This window comes from Ambystoma mexicanum, chromosome 14 (genome assembly GCF_040938575.1).
Source record: "Ambystoma mexicanum isolate Mex_15411 chromosome 14, UKY_AmexF1_1, whole genome shotgun sequence".
NCBI classification, from domain to species: domain Eukaryota; kingdom Metazoa; phylum Chordata; class Amphibia; order Caudata; family Ambystomatidae; genus Ambystoma; species Ambystoma mexicanum.
Window position 1 is genome coordinate 190,692,515 of NC_090940.1, and position 15,593 is coordinate 190,708,107.

The window sequence follows — 15,593 nt, forward strand, 5'->3', positions numbered from 1 at the left end:
GCGTGATCGGCATCGTCTCCTGCTTCCGCGTCACGTGTAACAACAACATGATCACGTGATGCAGGTGCAGATCATGTGACCGGAAAACAAACGTAGCGCCACTATTTAAACGCTCGGATACGAGTGTTCAGTGCTTCACAGTTGTTCTCGTGACTACTGTTTGGCGCTACGATTCATCTTGTTTTGGCTCACTTGGAATTCGATCTTGGATTGTTTCACGGACTGTCTTTTGGATTGCCCTGTGTTCTGGCTCTTGGATATTGGAACTCTGGTTACGAATCACGGACTGCCCTTGGTCTTCCATTCTGATACTTGTCTTGGTTTTGTTCTTTCTGGACTTCTTGGTGGACTCCATCAACAGGTGGGACTCGGTGCCTTCAAGGACTTCACCTCCCTTAATGGGAGGAACAAACTGCATTGAAGAGAAGATACTGGTGGGTCCCGGAACCCCTCACTAGGTTCAACTGAACCACATCTATCAGCCATTGGTAAGACCGTTCATTTCTTGTTGTTTGGCTTGTGATTATTGTTGTGGCTAGTTACTTAACCGGTGTTTATCTGCAGTGGCCCAGGGGTTCCCAGAAGTCTGTGGCTCCAGAAGATCATCTCCCACCTCTGGCCTCAAGGGCTGTACAGAGAGTGACATTTATAGTCTCCCTGTGCAGCACTTGTGGACGGAGGTATCCTCGTTCTACACGACAGTCAAGACACAACAGTGGTCGAAGATTTTGTCAACGACGGCCTCATCGACGGCGGTTCCATAGACATTTCGTAGACGGTAGCTTGCCCTTATCCGTCGACGAGTGCTTTGTGGACGAGTGAAGTGCTTCCTTCATCGACGATTGCTTCATGGATGATAAACTCGCCGACGAGGACTTAGTCGTGGACGATTTCTCACGTGGTGGTCGTCGATGAGGGTTTTGTCGACGGCTTGGTGGACATCAGGCCTCTATCTTTACTGCCGTCCGTAGACTGCTTCTCCGTGGATGACTCCCTCCCCCCCCTGGTTTTTTGCAAACTCCTCCTAAACTTTGGCGGTAGTTTTTGGCACAGAATGCTTCATTTTATGGCTTGTAGAGTCCACAGGAGGTAGGAAAGGTATAATTTCCAGCTTCCTCTTACTCTTGGGAGTGGGAGAGGAATTCCTTTCCACTGTAGAGGCCCTTCTTTTAGAAGTTTGCCTCTCAGATGATTTGCTGGAGTGAACAGGGGCTGTCTTCGCAGATTCCTCGTCAGAAGAAAGGCCCTTGACTTCCAAATGCAGAAGAAGTCTTCTACGCCTGTCTTGTAGGGTCTTAGTTGAAAAAGACTTGCAAATGTGGCATTTCTGGATGTCATGCGGTTATAGACAGTATATGCAGTGATCATGGGGGTCTTTCATGTAAACCACCTTTCTCCTGCATCTCATGCAATCCCTGAACAGAGAAGGCTTCTTGGTAGCCTGAAGTTCAGCCATCTGAAGAGAAGGTTCACTCGATGAATTCTGGGTCAAAATAGAGTTTCTTGAAGCCCGAAAAACCACAGGAGATAGCCCCCAGGGGAATGTGGTAGAGTACATTTAAAAATATAAACTACTGTCGAAATAGAAGAAAAAAATTGAAAAAGCTCAGAGAGCTTGAGGATTCCCTGTGTCAGTTTGACTGCAGTGAAAAAGTATGAGGATGGCTGACTGGGCGGAATAAAAATTCAAGCAAAAAAAATAAATAAGCAATTCAGCTAACAGAGAATATGTTGGCGTTGTAACCAGGCAATACCGAGACGCTTTTACCTCTATGAAGGCTGGCTGGTACATTTTCCTGAGATGTGTTAGTTAGTAGGTTTCCAGCACTACATTAAAAGTTGAAACGTGTTAAAATAAAAGCATGCAAAACAAGATTATATTGCTACTCACTAGTTTCAACCTGCAGTTTTCCATTGTGACAAGCTCCAGTTTTCGGTTTGTTTCGTATATATTTTTTTCAATCGTCTTTGCTTCTTCTGTATGATTTTTCATTTGATTCAAGACCTCTTCTCGATATTTTTTTACTTCACATTTACACTTTTCCTGTTCAAAATTAAACTATCAGTTTATGGAAGGACACAGAGTGATCATCAACATTGTGCTTTTGAAATATTTATATAACCAAATTTCAATACTTTCAAAATTATATTTTATTCAACATGAAGCCTCTATTCCATAACCCCACTTGTTTAATTGTTGGTTTAGGCTTTTTTATCAGCAGAACTTTGTGTTGCTTTCTACAACAACTTCTGTTTTGTTTTTATTGTGAAATAGTTTTAAATTAAACCGTACACAAACCAAAATAATACAATAATAAAATGTTTACATTTTACCATAATCATGCAACATTTTAAAAAGGTAGGTTAGTTGCAAAGGGGCTCATGTTCAATAGAGCCATAATGTTAATGAAAGGAGTAAAAGCCTTGCGGGAGGCTTTTACTCCTTACGGATCATTTTCAAGCATTTGTAGGGTGGAGCGGAGGGGAGGAACGCAACCTGCATATCTGCTGCCGCCCGTTCTCTCCGCCATACAAATGCTCCAGCATTTGCACCAACATGGTTTTCATGCCAGCGCAAATGCTGGAGATCCACATGGGGTCCGCTAGCCTTATGCAACAGCATCCCTATAGGGATCCATTGTAAATGCTGTCAGTGTTTACAATTACAAATAAACGCCATGCTGGACTCCGTTTATTTTTCATTGTGAACACTGCTTGCCATGCATGCATGGTAAACAGTGTTCACAAATGAAAATTAAAAGAGCATTAAATTAAACAAGGGTTTAATTGTAATTGTGAGTGGTGCTCACAATCAAAAGTAAATGCTGCCTGGCATGCCAGCCAGCGTTTACTCACTTTGCACTGATAAGTGCAAATGTGAAGGGAAAAAGGCGGCATACATGCTTGTACACCAGCTTTTGCTCTTTTCATTTGCACCTCGCAGTGCAAATGACAAAAGGTTGGAGGTGGCGACCTGCTTACATTACAGTGTAAACGTAACGGGTCCCGTCGCCAAATTACGAATTAATGGAACATGAGCTCCAGAGTGGTAAGACCATAGACAAAGTTTACAAGACAATATAGTAAAAAATGTGCAATTCCAACAATTCCTAAAGTTTTTTTGAAATCCTGGTCAATGCAAGTATTAATGAAATATGTTCTTTTGTAAGCTTTGTGTCTGTGTAGTGTAGGCCCAACAGGTAGATTGTGAGCTATAAGTAGCTTGCTAGCCTCCGGCATGTAGGTAACTGGTGCGAGGAACTCATGGTGGCAACAAGTAAGACAGACACAAGTGATCACAGTTCAAGGGTGTTTATTGAACAATGAATGCTGTATGCAGGCTGGAAAAACGCATGTTCTAAACCTAAATCTAAGATGGGAACAAGCATTAACCATCAAATGAAAAATAAGGCAGTCCTAGTAGCGTCATGTCAAAATAAAAGGCCTATACTAAGAAACCTATGGCCAAACCTCACAACTAATCCAAAAAAGGGGTGTGGGATAGTTGTCAAGAAAAGAAAGAAGTGTTCTAAAATAATATGTCAAAATGCGATAGCTTGGGTCTCCCTTCCCCACGTTTTAGCATGGGGTTAGATGGGAGCTTGGAGCACAGTACAGTCTCTGGCTTCTCCAGCACGAGAGACGACAATTCCAATGGCAGATCTCAGGACACACTCTCGAGCTTTCAGCTATCCAGGCCGTCAATGGCCAAATCTAGTTTCACTTAAAAGTCTCTTGCCTTCGAGGACCTGACGTGTTCAAATACCAAAACGGAAGTTCCTTTAACAAATGAAATGTTTGTTTCCAATGTTCGCTGGGTGATGGGTTCACGCATGGGTCCCACTCTTCTGGGCACTGACCCTTCTCAATTGTTTACCACAGTTTAATTATTTCGCTGTTATCTTTTTCTTACCTTATACAGCCCGCTTTGATGGGTAGAAGGTGCCTGGTTTCTAAGCAAACCGAGGCTTGGCTTGTGCTTTGGCATCCTTTCATTTCTTACTCGCACGCACAGACTGCAACAGTATGCTGTCGCCTTCTATTCCTGCTGCGAGCAGATTGGCTACCGTGGAGCTAAGGCTCCTCAGTTCACACAACGCTCTGGATGTATATGGTACAGCTTTTCCTTGCTGTCCTAGCTCCTCCTTACTTTTATTTTGTGTTGTAGCCATTTATTGATTTCCTTTTAGGCGTATGGGTATTCCCCGGACACGGCGGGTGACTGGCCGCTTCTGACCTGCACCTCACAATAATTTTAATGATTATTTTATTATTTTAATGATTTCGATTTTATCTTTTTCTTTTCTTGTATGGCCCGCTTTGGTGGGCAGAGGGTGCCTGGCCGCTGAGCTAACCGAGGCTCAGCTCGTGCTTTGCCGTGCTTTCATTTCTTACTCGTACGCACACGCTACAACAGTCTGTTGTCGCCTTCTATTCCTGCTGCGAGCAGATTGGCTAAGGTTATTCAACATGTGTATAGGTAGGGATTCCCCCCAGCCGACAGCGCAGCGGGAAAGGGCGCGCTGCGCCGAATTCGTGCCAAAGTCCAGCCCACCTGTGCCCGTCCGGGCCCCTGACATCCAGGACATAATGCGCAATGCTGGCCTAACCAGAAAGACCATCCTGGATTCTGCTCCTCCTAGAACTCGTCTGCCTTACGGTTGGAGGCCGCTGCTGCCAGCTCCTATACCCACTCGCAACAAATTACAGCTGGTTTGACGGTAATGCTGCTTAATACCAGATATCTATTAACTGCTTCTATTAACAATCTTCTTGACACTCTGACCCCCTGATCTCCTCTGCCTAACGGAAACTTGGCTCAGCGAGGCCTCGGCTCCTGCATTGGTCCAGGCTTTGCCTGATGACTACAAAATAATTCATTGTGATAGCCCCTCACTCCATCCAGGGGGTGGGGTGGCCATGATTTTTAAATCTAATCTCATGGTCTCCCTAGTTCCATGTACCCATTCTGTGCCCATGGAAGCATTATAGCTTTGCTGTACAGTTTCTTCGACCTATACGCGTAATTTTTTTATTATCTACCAACCTCCCGGGTCACATGTCCAGTTTCCTTGATCCCTTGTTGGATGTGCTGGCTAACCTTCAGTTGAAGTTCTCGCACCTTGTTGTGCTTGGTGACTTTAACCTGAAATTAAATGGCCCTCATGTTCCAATCTTGCAGCAATTTTTTGATAGTCTTTGTGATCTGGGGTTCCATCAATTTGTGACAGTTCATTCCCACAAGATGGGGAATACGCTGGATCTAGTGCTAGCCGATAAATTGGAACTATCTCTTCTCACCGATGAACCTGTCCTGTGGTCAGATAACCATCCTTTGAAGTTCACTATGAAATCTCTGCGCATCCCCTCCAAGGGTCTTCCTCCTAGAGTCCTGCGTTGTAACTGGCGCTCGGCTGACCTTAAGGTTTTAGTGTCCTCTGTAAGGGTCAAATGTGGTATGGCCCAAGAGACTGATCTTTTGCTTTTGGCACATTCCCCAGAGGCAGCAGCAGATTTGGTTGCCCCCCCCCCTCCCTTTGACTAATCCAACCACAGAGGCTTCCATCTAAGCCCTGGTTCTCTGAACAACTTAAAAAAGCCTGTCTTGACATCAGGCAAGCTGAGTGGAAATGGTGCCTCCCAAATAGCCCTACTCATAAAGCACACTATAAGCAGCATGCCACTGATTATCATGCTGCTGTTCTGGCCACTAAGAAGGCCTTTCTGGAGCAAAAAAACGATAAAGCCCTTAGTAAAGCAAGGGAGTTTTTCTCAGTGGTTAGGTCACTTTCATCTGCTACTAATCTCTCCTCTTCTGGGATTGCCTCTCCGGAGCTTTGCGACTCATTATCTCAGTTCTTCATTTCTAAAATTATTACTATTAGGCATAACATCTTGCTGTCTTCTCAGGTTACTGTACTAGGTAGTACGGTCCCTGGTGTCGTCTTGTCGGACTGTCTGCATCAGTGGGCTGTGTTTCCAACATTCTCTGAGCCCTCGATTAGTGCAGCTATTAAACAACTCAAGTCGTCTGCCCCCTCTGACCCAGTACCTCTGCTAGTGATGAAAGACATGTTCACTGACCTTCTGGGTGAGATCTCCAGGGCCATTAACAAGTCCTGTCAGTTAGGCCACATCCCTAGGGAGTTGAAATAAGTTACGGTTATTCCTCTTCTCAAGAAGCCCTCTTTAGACTTTGCCTTCCCTTCTAATTATCGTCCAATATACTGTTGCCTTTCCTTATGAAACTTTTCGAGGCTCTGATATCTCCACTTGCGTCCCTGTTTTTTGGAGACTACAGGGAACTTTGACCCCTTTAAATCTTGCTTTCGGCCAGGCCAGAGCACAGAGAGTATCCTGTTGTCTGTCCTGGACGACTTGTCAGGGGTGGTCGATACAGGTGTGGTGGGTGCCCGGATTTTGCTTGATCTGTCTGCGGCATTTGATACCGTTGAACACTCCATCCTGCTAGTCCGCCTAGCGCAAGCTGGTTTCTCCGGCCAAGTACTTGCCTGGTTTGCTTCATTTCTGACGGAGAGAGGCCAAATTCACTTACTGTCTCTGTTTTTCTCACTCCCCTATTCCCTTTCTTGTTGGTTTCCCCAAGGTTCTGTCCTGTTCTTTTTAATATCTATATTCAGCCACTTGTATGTCTTATCCGCTCCTTCTGCATGAGATGCTATTCATATGTGGACGACACAGAGATCCTAATTCGGTTAGATCTTGAGCAGGCTGAGATGTCGTCATGCCTCTTTCGATGTCTCTCTGTTGTGGGAGAATGGATGAACCACAACTGGCTGAAACTTAATTGTGACAAGATGGAGGTACTGGTTGTGGGTGCCCCCCCGATCCTTCACTTTGGGTGTCCTCCTCCTGTCCGTCCTCCCTGGGTTCGCTTCCTATTCCTGATACCACGTAAAGAATTTAGGGGTTGTGAACTCCTCGACCCCTTCGATAGAGGACCAGGTTTCGGCGGTGTGTAAGGCAGGGTACTTGTGGAAAGTAGTCTATCTAATACCCTATAAACTTAGACTGCCTGTCTTAGCCGCTCTGGTCATGAGTCAGCTGGACTACTGTAATGCCCTCTATCTTGCGCAGCCAAAGGGTCTCGTCCAGCACCTACAAGATCTCACTGCTCGGCTGGTCACTGGATCCCTGTATGGAGGGCACATTACTCCAGCACATTACTCCAGTCTTGCACACACTACACTGGCTACCCATTGCTCAGCGCTTGAAGTTAAAATCACCGTTTGGTTCACTGGGCCTTGTCGGCCCAGGGAGCGGAGTATCTCTGTGACAAATTCAGTCTCTATGTCGATAATCAGTTTCTGCATTCTAGGTCTGCTGGTTTGCTTTATGTACTTTCCTTTTGCCGCTCTCGAGTGGGAGGGTGGGCTTTCTCGGTGGCAGCAGCTCAGTTGTGGAATGACCTGCCACCCGCACTTAGAAATATTTCAATTCATCTACAATTCATGAGATCCCTGAAGACTATTCTCTTTTACGCTACAGTGTCTAGCTATGTGTGCTCCCAGCGCCAAGATACCTCCGGGTGAAAGTGTGCTAGATAAACTCTGATAACATAACCTAACAGTTTCACGTAGGTGATAGCTTCACCCCTGGTTCTCCCACCTTCTGGGCGCTGACCCTTCTTGTATCATAGTCCACAAATCTTAATGTCTTTTTGAACAACTCCAAACACACTGTTTCTTGGGACTTTAGACTTTGCCCCTCTTGGGATTTGCCTCCCTTGTTTCTTCTCACTGAATGATTCACTTCCCTTTCTTCCACTTAGTTTGTATATCAAAGTCTTTCGATTGTACAGGGATTTTAGTAGACCTCCTGTATGACCACTTTCACCTCTTTCAGCAACTCTTGTATGGCCTTCTGGTAGCCGTAGTTTCGCTCAGGTGGGGATCGACCAGAGTTTCTTGAATTAGCACCCATTTGGTGCTGGTTTTCCCTCTGCAGCTGGTCTCCCCGTAACACTTTTTCCAGTTCTTTACTACACAGTTCCTTAAACTTGATTCAAACTTGCCACTTTGTGCTTCTCAATCAACACAGCCCGGTTCTTATCGTTTCCCCTTCGACTCACCGGCTGCGTTGAGCCGCTTGGCTTTTCTTGTTCATCGCAGTCAAGGCTGGTACCACGGGCACAGGAGCTTCCCTCGCTCTTGCTTATCGGCGTAAGCTTGCCCCGTGTACCGTTGACATCTGCTGCAAGACACTTGTGCTATTGTTCGCGGTCTTAGGCTCTCTTCCACGAAGATGAAAAGGGCAAGGTCACTTCTCTCCTCGCCACCCTCTCGATTCCTGCTGCCTTTCTCCTTCGCTTTAACTGCTGAGCCTGCTTAGCCGTCTCGTTGTGCTGTCTGCCATGCTCGCCTTGCTCGTACTGTGCTCTCTGGCTCCACCTTCTATCCCTGGTCTCAGGAGGATAGCTCAGGGGCAATGCGTTCGCCTTGGAAGCAAGATGACGCAGTGCAACACAGGTTAGATCCCCGGGTCCGTGCTTAGAAACCTCTGGGTATTAAGCGCGTTATAAATTACCAACTATAATTACAATTACTGTGGGGAAGGGAAAGGGCTGTCAGGTGTGTGCGATTCTGTTCAATTGCCTGGCTTTGTCCGACCTTTGTATTGGGACATGTCAGGCTCTAGTGTTAGTCTGTTGTCCTTTGTGTTGTGCTAAAGTGTTTGAGTTGGAAAGGGGGTGGGGGGTCAGTGGTTTGGAATGTCCTACGTGACATGGTTGACCTCTCCTTTGATGTGGGTTCTTACATTCTCTGACATTCTGTACCCTCTGCTTTTTACAGGCAGACTGTCACCAGTGAGGATCTCATGCTGGCCCCAAGGGGTCAAGCCTGGTGAAAGTGAGAACAGGGAGGCAAACTGATTTAACAGAGATTTGCACTCCTCTTGTTGCTCAGGTGTCAGATTTGAAGAGAGATTAACCCCTTCAACTTTTTCATCCAAAGGTAAGCCTCTGAGGAGATCAGGGAGAGGTTCACTCTCTTCTTCCTCTTGTGCTGAAGCTAGAAACAAAGCTCCTACTTCAGGCCTAGAGACATATGCCTTCAGTCTGTTGGTGTGGAAGACTCTGGGAACCCCCTTGGGGTTGCCCAAGTCCACCAGATAGTTCACCTTTCCAGGTTTTCCCACAACCTTGAAGGGTCCCATCCATTTGTCCTGCAAGGCCTTCTGCCTTGTTGGCACCATAACAAGAACTAGCTGGTCTTGAGCAAACTCAACCATGTTAGCCTTTTGATCATGCCAATGCTTGACCAAAGCTTGACCAGCCTTCAGGTTATCACTAGCTTGAGCCATCATTTGTGACATTCTCCTCCAGAGTCCTATCACGTAGTCAGTCACTCTGACTGGCTTGGGGGAAGGAGCACTCTCCAACCCCTCCTTAATCAGGGCCAAGGGACCTCTGACTGGATGGTCATAAAGAAGCTTAAAGGGACTATAACCTAATCCCTCCTGAGGGACTTCTCTATAAGCAAAAAGAAGGCATGGCAGTAGAAGATCCCACTTTCTTCTAAGGGGTTCCTCTAAAGCACCTATCATGCTCTTCATGGTTCTATTAAACCTTTATACCAACCCATTTGTCTGGGGGTGGTATGCGGTCGAGAACTTGAAGGTAACGCTACCGTTTTTCCACATGGCCTTCATGTAGTGGGATATAAAATTCGGCCCCCTGTCAGAGGTTACCTCCTTAGGAAACCCAACCCTGGTAAAAACACCAAGGAGGGCCTTAGCCACAGCCGGAGCTGTACCAGTTCTCATAGGAATTGCTCCAGGAAATCTAGTAGCATGGTCTACTACAAGTATAAATCTGTTGCCTGAAGAAGTTGGAGGATCAAGGGGACCAACAATGTCGATTCCTACCCTCTCAAATGGTACTCCCACCACAGGGAGAGGCACTAGGGGTGCCACGTTCTTGGATCCACTTTTACCAGAAGTCTGGCAAGTGTGGCAACTCTTGCAATACTTATCTACCTCAGCCCCCATTTTAGGCCAATAAAAGTAGAGAGAGAGCCTTTCCTTGGTCTTCTTGAAGCTCAAGTGACCAGCCAAAACAATCTCATGGGCTAGTTGCAAGAATTGGAGTCTGTTCTCTTGGGGCACTGCAAGTCGTTTGTAGTCTCCAGGTGTAGACTCAGTTGGTTCACTGTAGAAGAGGCCATCTTCCCAGTGCAACCTATACTTCCCGGGCTCTTGCCCATCAGCCTGAGAAGCTGCCTGGTGGCGAAGACCTTCCAGAGTTGGACATTCTCTTTGCCCTTTACTGAAGTCTGCCCTGTTGGGTCCACATTCTGCCAGTAAAGACTGCAGCTAAGGATGGTCAACAGGATCCAGATCTCCAATAAGTTCTTGGCCTTCTACTAGCTCTGTCTCTTCAGAGCCTAGTTCAACCACACAGGGTTGTACCTCCCTCTCAGCCTCAGTTGGAGGTGGAGTTACAGGTGTAACTTTGGACAACCTAGGGGAAGTCCTAGTTGGAAGAACTGGAGTGCTTGCAGCTGGTTTCCTTCTAGAAGCCTTGGGTTTCCCCTTTGCTTCTGGTTGCTCAGATATAGCAGTTAGTAGCTCCAGTGGAGTAGGAGTGATTTCTGTTTCCATCATCTCCTTAGGAGAACCTCTCAAGGTTTTCTCCCTTGCAGGTCTGGTTAGCTCCTGTAACCTTTTACTAGGATGTCTGGGGGTATGTGACACTACTCCAAGAGTTTTCAGGTAATTTCCCAACAGAACTCTTCCTGGCACCTCACATTGTACACCGACAGGTATCTTCACAGTCATATCATTGCACTGGATGAGAACTGGTAACTGGGGAAGCATCTGCACAGGTCCTCCAGCTAACTTGGTGAGGCGTTTGGGTGCCCTAGCAACGTCCTCTGCCTTGAAAAAAGATTTGTCCATCACAGTTATACTGGCCCCAGTGTCCTTAATGGCAGGAGTCTCCTGACCATTCGCTTGGACACTGTCCTTATAATACTCTTTAGTATTATCTGGGATAGAATTATAGACATCTAAATTCTGTTGTTCCCACAACCCCAGGGACACTAAAGAAACACTAGCTGAGACTCTTATGGGGTCTTCAGCCAGTAGGTGAAAGTTTCCACTCGTCATTGGTACTTCCTCCTCTGGAGTGAAGGCTAAGGAGACAGTGTGGACCCCTGAAGGTTTACCCTTACATCTGGGATCCCCTTTCACATGGTCAGTAGAGCCACAAACATAGCATTTCCCAAATGCCTTTATGAATAGTGGCTTGTTCTGACCTCCTTCTGGTTTGGGACCCGAAGGTACACTAGCCTGATTCGGTTTCCCTTGTGGCTTACCCTTATTGTTCTATTTGGGGCCCTCTTTGGAATTGGAATTATTGGAATTCTCTTTGGAGTCCTTTTTAGGCTGTTTCCCCTCATCCTTTTTCTGAGTTGCCCCAGAATCCTTGTGAGTAGCCCTGTTGGCAACCCACAAGTCAGCAGCCTTAGCTAGCTTCCAAGTGCTGTCTGAGCTCAGGAGAGCAGGCATCTTAAATTGACTCCAACATAACAGGATTTCTCATTCTCTCATAGGTGTTCACTCTGTAACCCTTAATCCATCCCTCTAAGTTCTTCAAACTTTCACTCACCCAGGTAGCCCAAGGGGTACCATCATGCTTTTTTTGGGTCCTAAACCTCTTAAGGTACTGGGAAGGGGTCTTCCCAAATCTAGCTATTAAAGCTAGCATCACACATTCATAGTCCATCCTATCCACCTCCCCCAACTCCATTACCACATCAGATGCAACAGGGGGGAGCCTAGAGAACAACCAAGGAAGCAACTGATTCCCTGTGATGTCCTGAAGCCCATGATTATACTCAAACATAAATCTAAAACATCCAACTTAGGTTCATACATACCCACAATCTCTTTAGGCATCCAGGGTCTTTTGGGACTGGAACTCCTAGAGGATCCGGGGAGAGAAGCATTTTCCACAGACAGTTTCTTCATCTCTAGCTCATGCTTGAGCTCCATTTCTCTGAGCCTTAGTTCTTGGTGCTTTTGTTCAGATTGGGCACTAATTCTTTTGAATTCTAATTCAGGCCTCATTTTCTCTAGTTCTATGAATTCAGTACTTAGTGTGGGACCTGATAAGGGTCCAGGAGGCAAAGCTTGAGGTGGCAGAGCAGGCAGAGTGGGGACAGTTACATTAGTCTCACCTTCTGAATCTACAACAATACTATCAACACTTTGATTCATATTAACCTCATTACTGTTGGCTACGTTTGCTGAGGAGGTAGGCTCCTCTGAACCACTACCCAGACTTTGGTCCTCTAACAATCTTTCAATCAATTCTATTTTCTTGCCTTTTACAGAAAGACTCTTATGTCTACAAAGGGCTCTTAAACAATCAGCTGTTTTTGCAGAAAGGGACTCCTGGCTGTAACTTTCCATAGTTGACTTGTTAGAAAATAAGCTTTTTGGTGCTAAGCTTTGTGGTTAGTTGCACCAAAGTATCAGGAGCACTCTACAATGTATCCTCAATACAAATCCCACTGCTGCAACCAGTGTTAGGCAGAATCCTGTGCAGTTCCCTTGGGGAACACTGCAAAAAGATTAAGACTACAGGAGTAAGCAGTAAACCCAATTGGTAGCAACCTGCACCACCCAGATTTACCTGGTAGCTGTGGCTGAGCAGTCAGACTTCTCTCAAGATGAGTAGGGCAGTATACAGAGGATACACAATAGGGCCAGAAACACAGTGGAGCAAACAAACACTGACCAGAGCTTGTTATCAAAAGTATATCATTATCTATTTAAAACACACTTTAGGAAATACACTTAACACTATAGATCAAAGCAAGTTCAAACACAATCAGAAAAATGATACACACCTCCCTTAATAATTGTTAGACAAGTCTAGGTCAAAACACCACTATTTGTAACAGATGCGAGCGCTTAACTTAGATGGCACTCCAATAATTAAGTTAGAGGGAGGGAAAAAGACAGGTCATGAAAATAAAACAGTTCCCAACACTTTTCTAAGACCAGAGCAAGCTAGTGAAGGCAGAGTCTACAGTAGAGCCAAAGTTCATAGGCCAAGGCCTCTTTGCATGGAGCAAGGCGAAATGTGCCCAAGATCACACAGTGAGTGCTTGGCACCGACGATCCTACCAAGGGACGTCCTGAAAGGCGAATGTCGAACTGGTTGTTCCCACCAGCTCAGAGGGAGAAGACTCTTGCAGCAGAAGATCTTCTCTTGTCGTCGGGGAAGTGGTGAGGTTGTTGCAGCAGGGCTCCACCGGTGGTGTCGTCGTTGCAGATGGCTCAGCTTCTCCCCTCTTCAGATTTCAGGTCCAGTGGCGACTTCTGATGTTCCGGTCCCAAAAGCCCTGCTTTTATGCAGAAAAACCCTCATTCAACAGCCTAGCTGTCACTCATACATGCTAAGTGGTGAGTCGGGCGGCTCACCACTGGGCCAATCAGAACAGAGTGCGACTTGGGTTGCTAAGGCAACACAGTCCAGGGTGCCAATTCCCCCACCCACACATCCTGTGAATCCCAGAGTGGAACCAGTTGGAGGGCTTCTGTGGAGAAGCCCGCCAAAAAGTGGAACAAGGGGCCCAACCTTGGTTGGAGTTACAGAGACGGACACTTACGCCATTTTGTAAAAGAGTTCTGGCGAAAAGACCCAACCGGCGATTTTATATTACTTAAATAAACCGGCGGTATCTTTGCAATGCACCAAAAAAGTGGTGCGTTTAAAATGAATGGGAAAATCCCATAGGAAATATTCTGGTGGAATATTTCGCGTGGTAACCACTGCCACCATCCAGAAACTCGACAAGGGGGGACTGGACAGTGCCCCCTTGGAAACAGACCCAGGGGCAATCTAATTAACCCCTTCCAGTACTTCCACAATATGATGGTTTGTACTGGTTCTGTTCACAATTTTGGACTAATAAAGCCAATGGTGACTTTACATGCCCTGGGAGACAGTAGCCAGTGCCAGGGTATGGAGTCTATGTTTGGGGGGTCACTATGACACCGCTGTGTTACTGCACGGAGGGTGCTGTGTAACACATATACCAAAACAGATGATACCCTTTGGAGTAAAAGACCCCATAGACCATAAGCACATACCAAGTCAAAGACATACATCAAATCATGCCTAAGAGTGGGAACAAAAAAAAGTCTCACTCTTAGCAGGAGAAAAAAACAAACCCCAAAGAAAACAGCAAAGCTGCTGGGGGACTCACTAAGTTTGGGAAATTTGCCTTATAAGAGAATTCTCCCTAACAGTTGGGAAAAGGGAAGGGGGATACCGCGTCTCACCCGTTGGTGTCCCAATCCCCCAGGACCCTCCATCAAGGTGATCCGCCGTCACTGGCCCACCCCCAGGAACTGGATCCAATAGCGATGACTGTGTCCTGGCCAATCTGGATAACAGTACCCTGGGGATTAGCTAGGGAGACGCCTTCAGGTTTCTCACACTGGCCAGTTTAAGAAGTGCTAACCTGGGGGGGCGTGGCCTGGAGCACGGACTATGCAGTCGCCTCCTTGATGGCCTCTGTGGGAAGCCCGCTGCATCTCCGCTTTCTAAGGCTCCCAGGCAGCGTTTTCGGACCCAACTCGGTGAGGGGATGTAAGAAGGTCCGGAGCCCCGCCGCTGCGCTGCTGGGACCCAGATTCGCCGAAACGAAGATAATCGGGCCGCCTGAATCTCACGGCCCCTCCACCACGTAATCCAAGATGGCGGACGGGACCCAGCGACGACAGCCGAGACGCGGCCTTGCCATCGGAGCTCCTCCTATGGACTCCTGAGCTGCTCTGGACCCAGAAGCCTCCCGCCCCACATGACCGGAGGGACCCAGACCGCACTCCGGCGACCCAGCTGATATTCCGGGCGGCGGGGAGCGAGGTAGGTGCTTCGGGCCCCGGGCCCCCTCTGCTTTCGCCCCTGTCCCGGACGCCCCAGGAGGAGAAGACCTTGCAGCCGCCCCAAACGCACCGGGGGCGCGCCACACCACGCAGCTGTGGTCCCCCTGCTCTCGCCCTCCGTTACGCCCCTCCGCCTCCACTCTAGAAGAGGGGCTGGGGCCCGAGAGTCCTTGAGGGCGCAACACGGACCAACTCTCCCTCCATCTGTGGGGCGACTGCGACACCTCCTCGCCTCCAGACTCGGCACCCCCTGCAGGAGCGGATCTCCTAGCTCGTGGTCCCGGTCAGCAGCGCCACGTTCTACTGCCCTCCTAACTGAGGAATAAACCCTCTACTGCCACCACTACCACCAGGAATCTTGCTGGCACCCGTGGCGATCTGGACCCGCGCCCTATACTCCGAGAGCCCACCCTGGACTGGCGTGCTCCGGCACCTAAGCTGCCCCCGCTCGTCCCCCTGTCTGCTTCCTGGGGCGCCCCGGCCCACGTTCTCCATCCCCCCTGCCCAACTTGGTACCGGAGAGACAACACTGCAATTCTCCTCTCCTTCGCACTGAAATCTCCCGCGTGCAATTAGGATTTCGGAACACTCATCCCAGCCCCCTGAGTGACTCAGGCTACCCTCAAGTCATCGCCACTATTGCACCTGAACCGCCTGTGGCCCTTGAC

The 15,593-nt window shown here is 47.6% G+C and overlaps 1 protein-coding gene across 1 annotated transcript in view; it reads right to left on the minus strand.

Moving 5' to 3' along the window:
• The window catches only part of CCDC175 (coiled-coil domain containing 175), an 814,258-nt gene that overhangs the window by 131,730 nt on the left and 666,935 nt on the right, over positions 1-15,593 (minus strand). Inside the window, exon 16 of the mRNA XM_069638898.1 lies at positions 1,892-2,044. Coding sequence (XP_069494999.1) covers positions 1,892-2,044 — 153 coding nt within the window. The remainder of the gene's footprint in view (positions 1-1,891; positions 2,045-15,593) is intronic.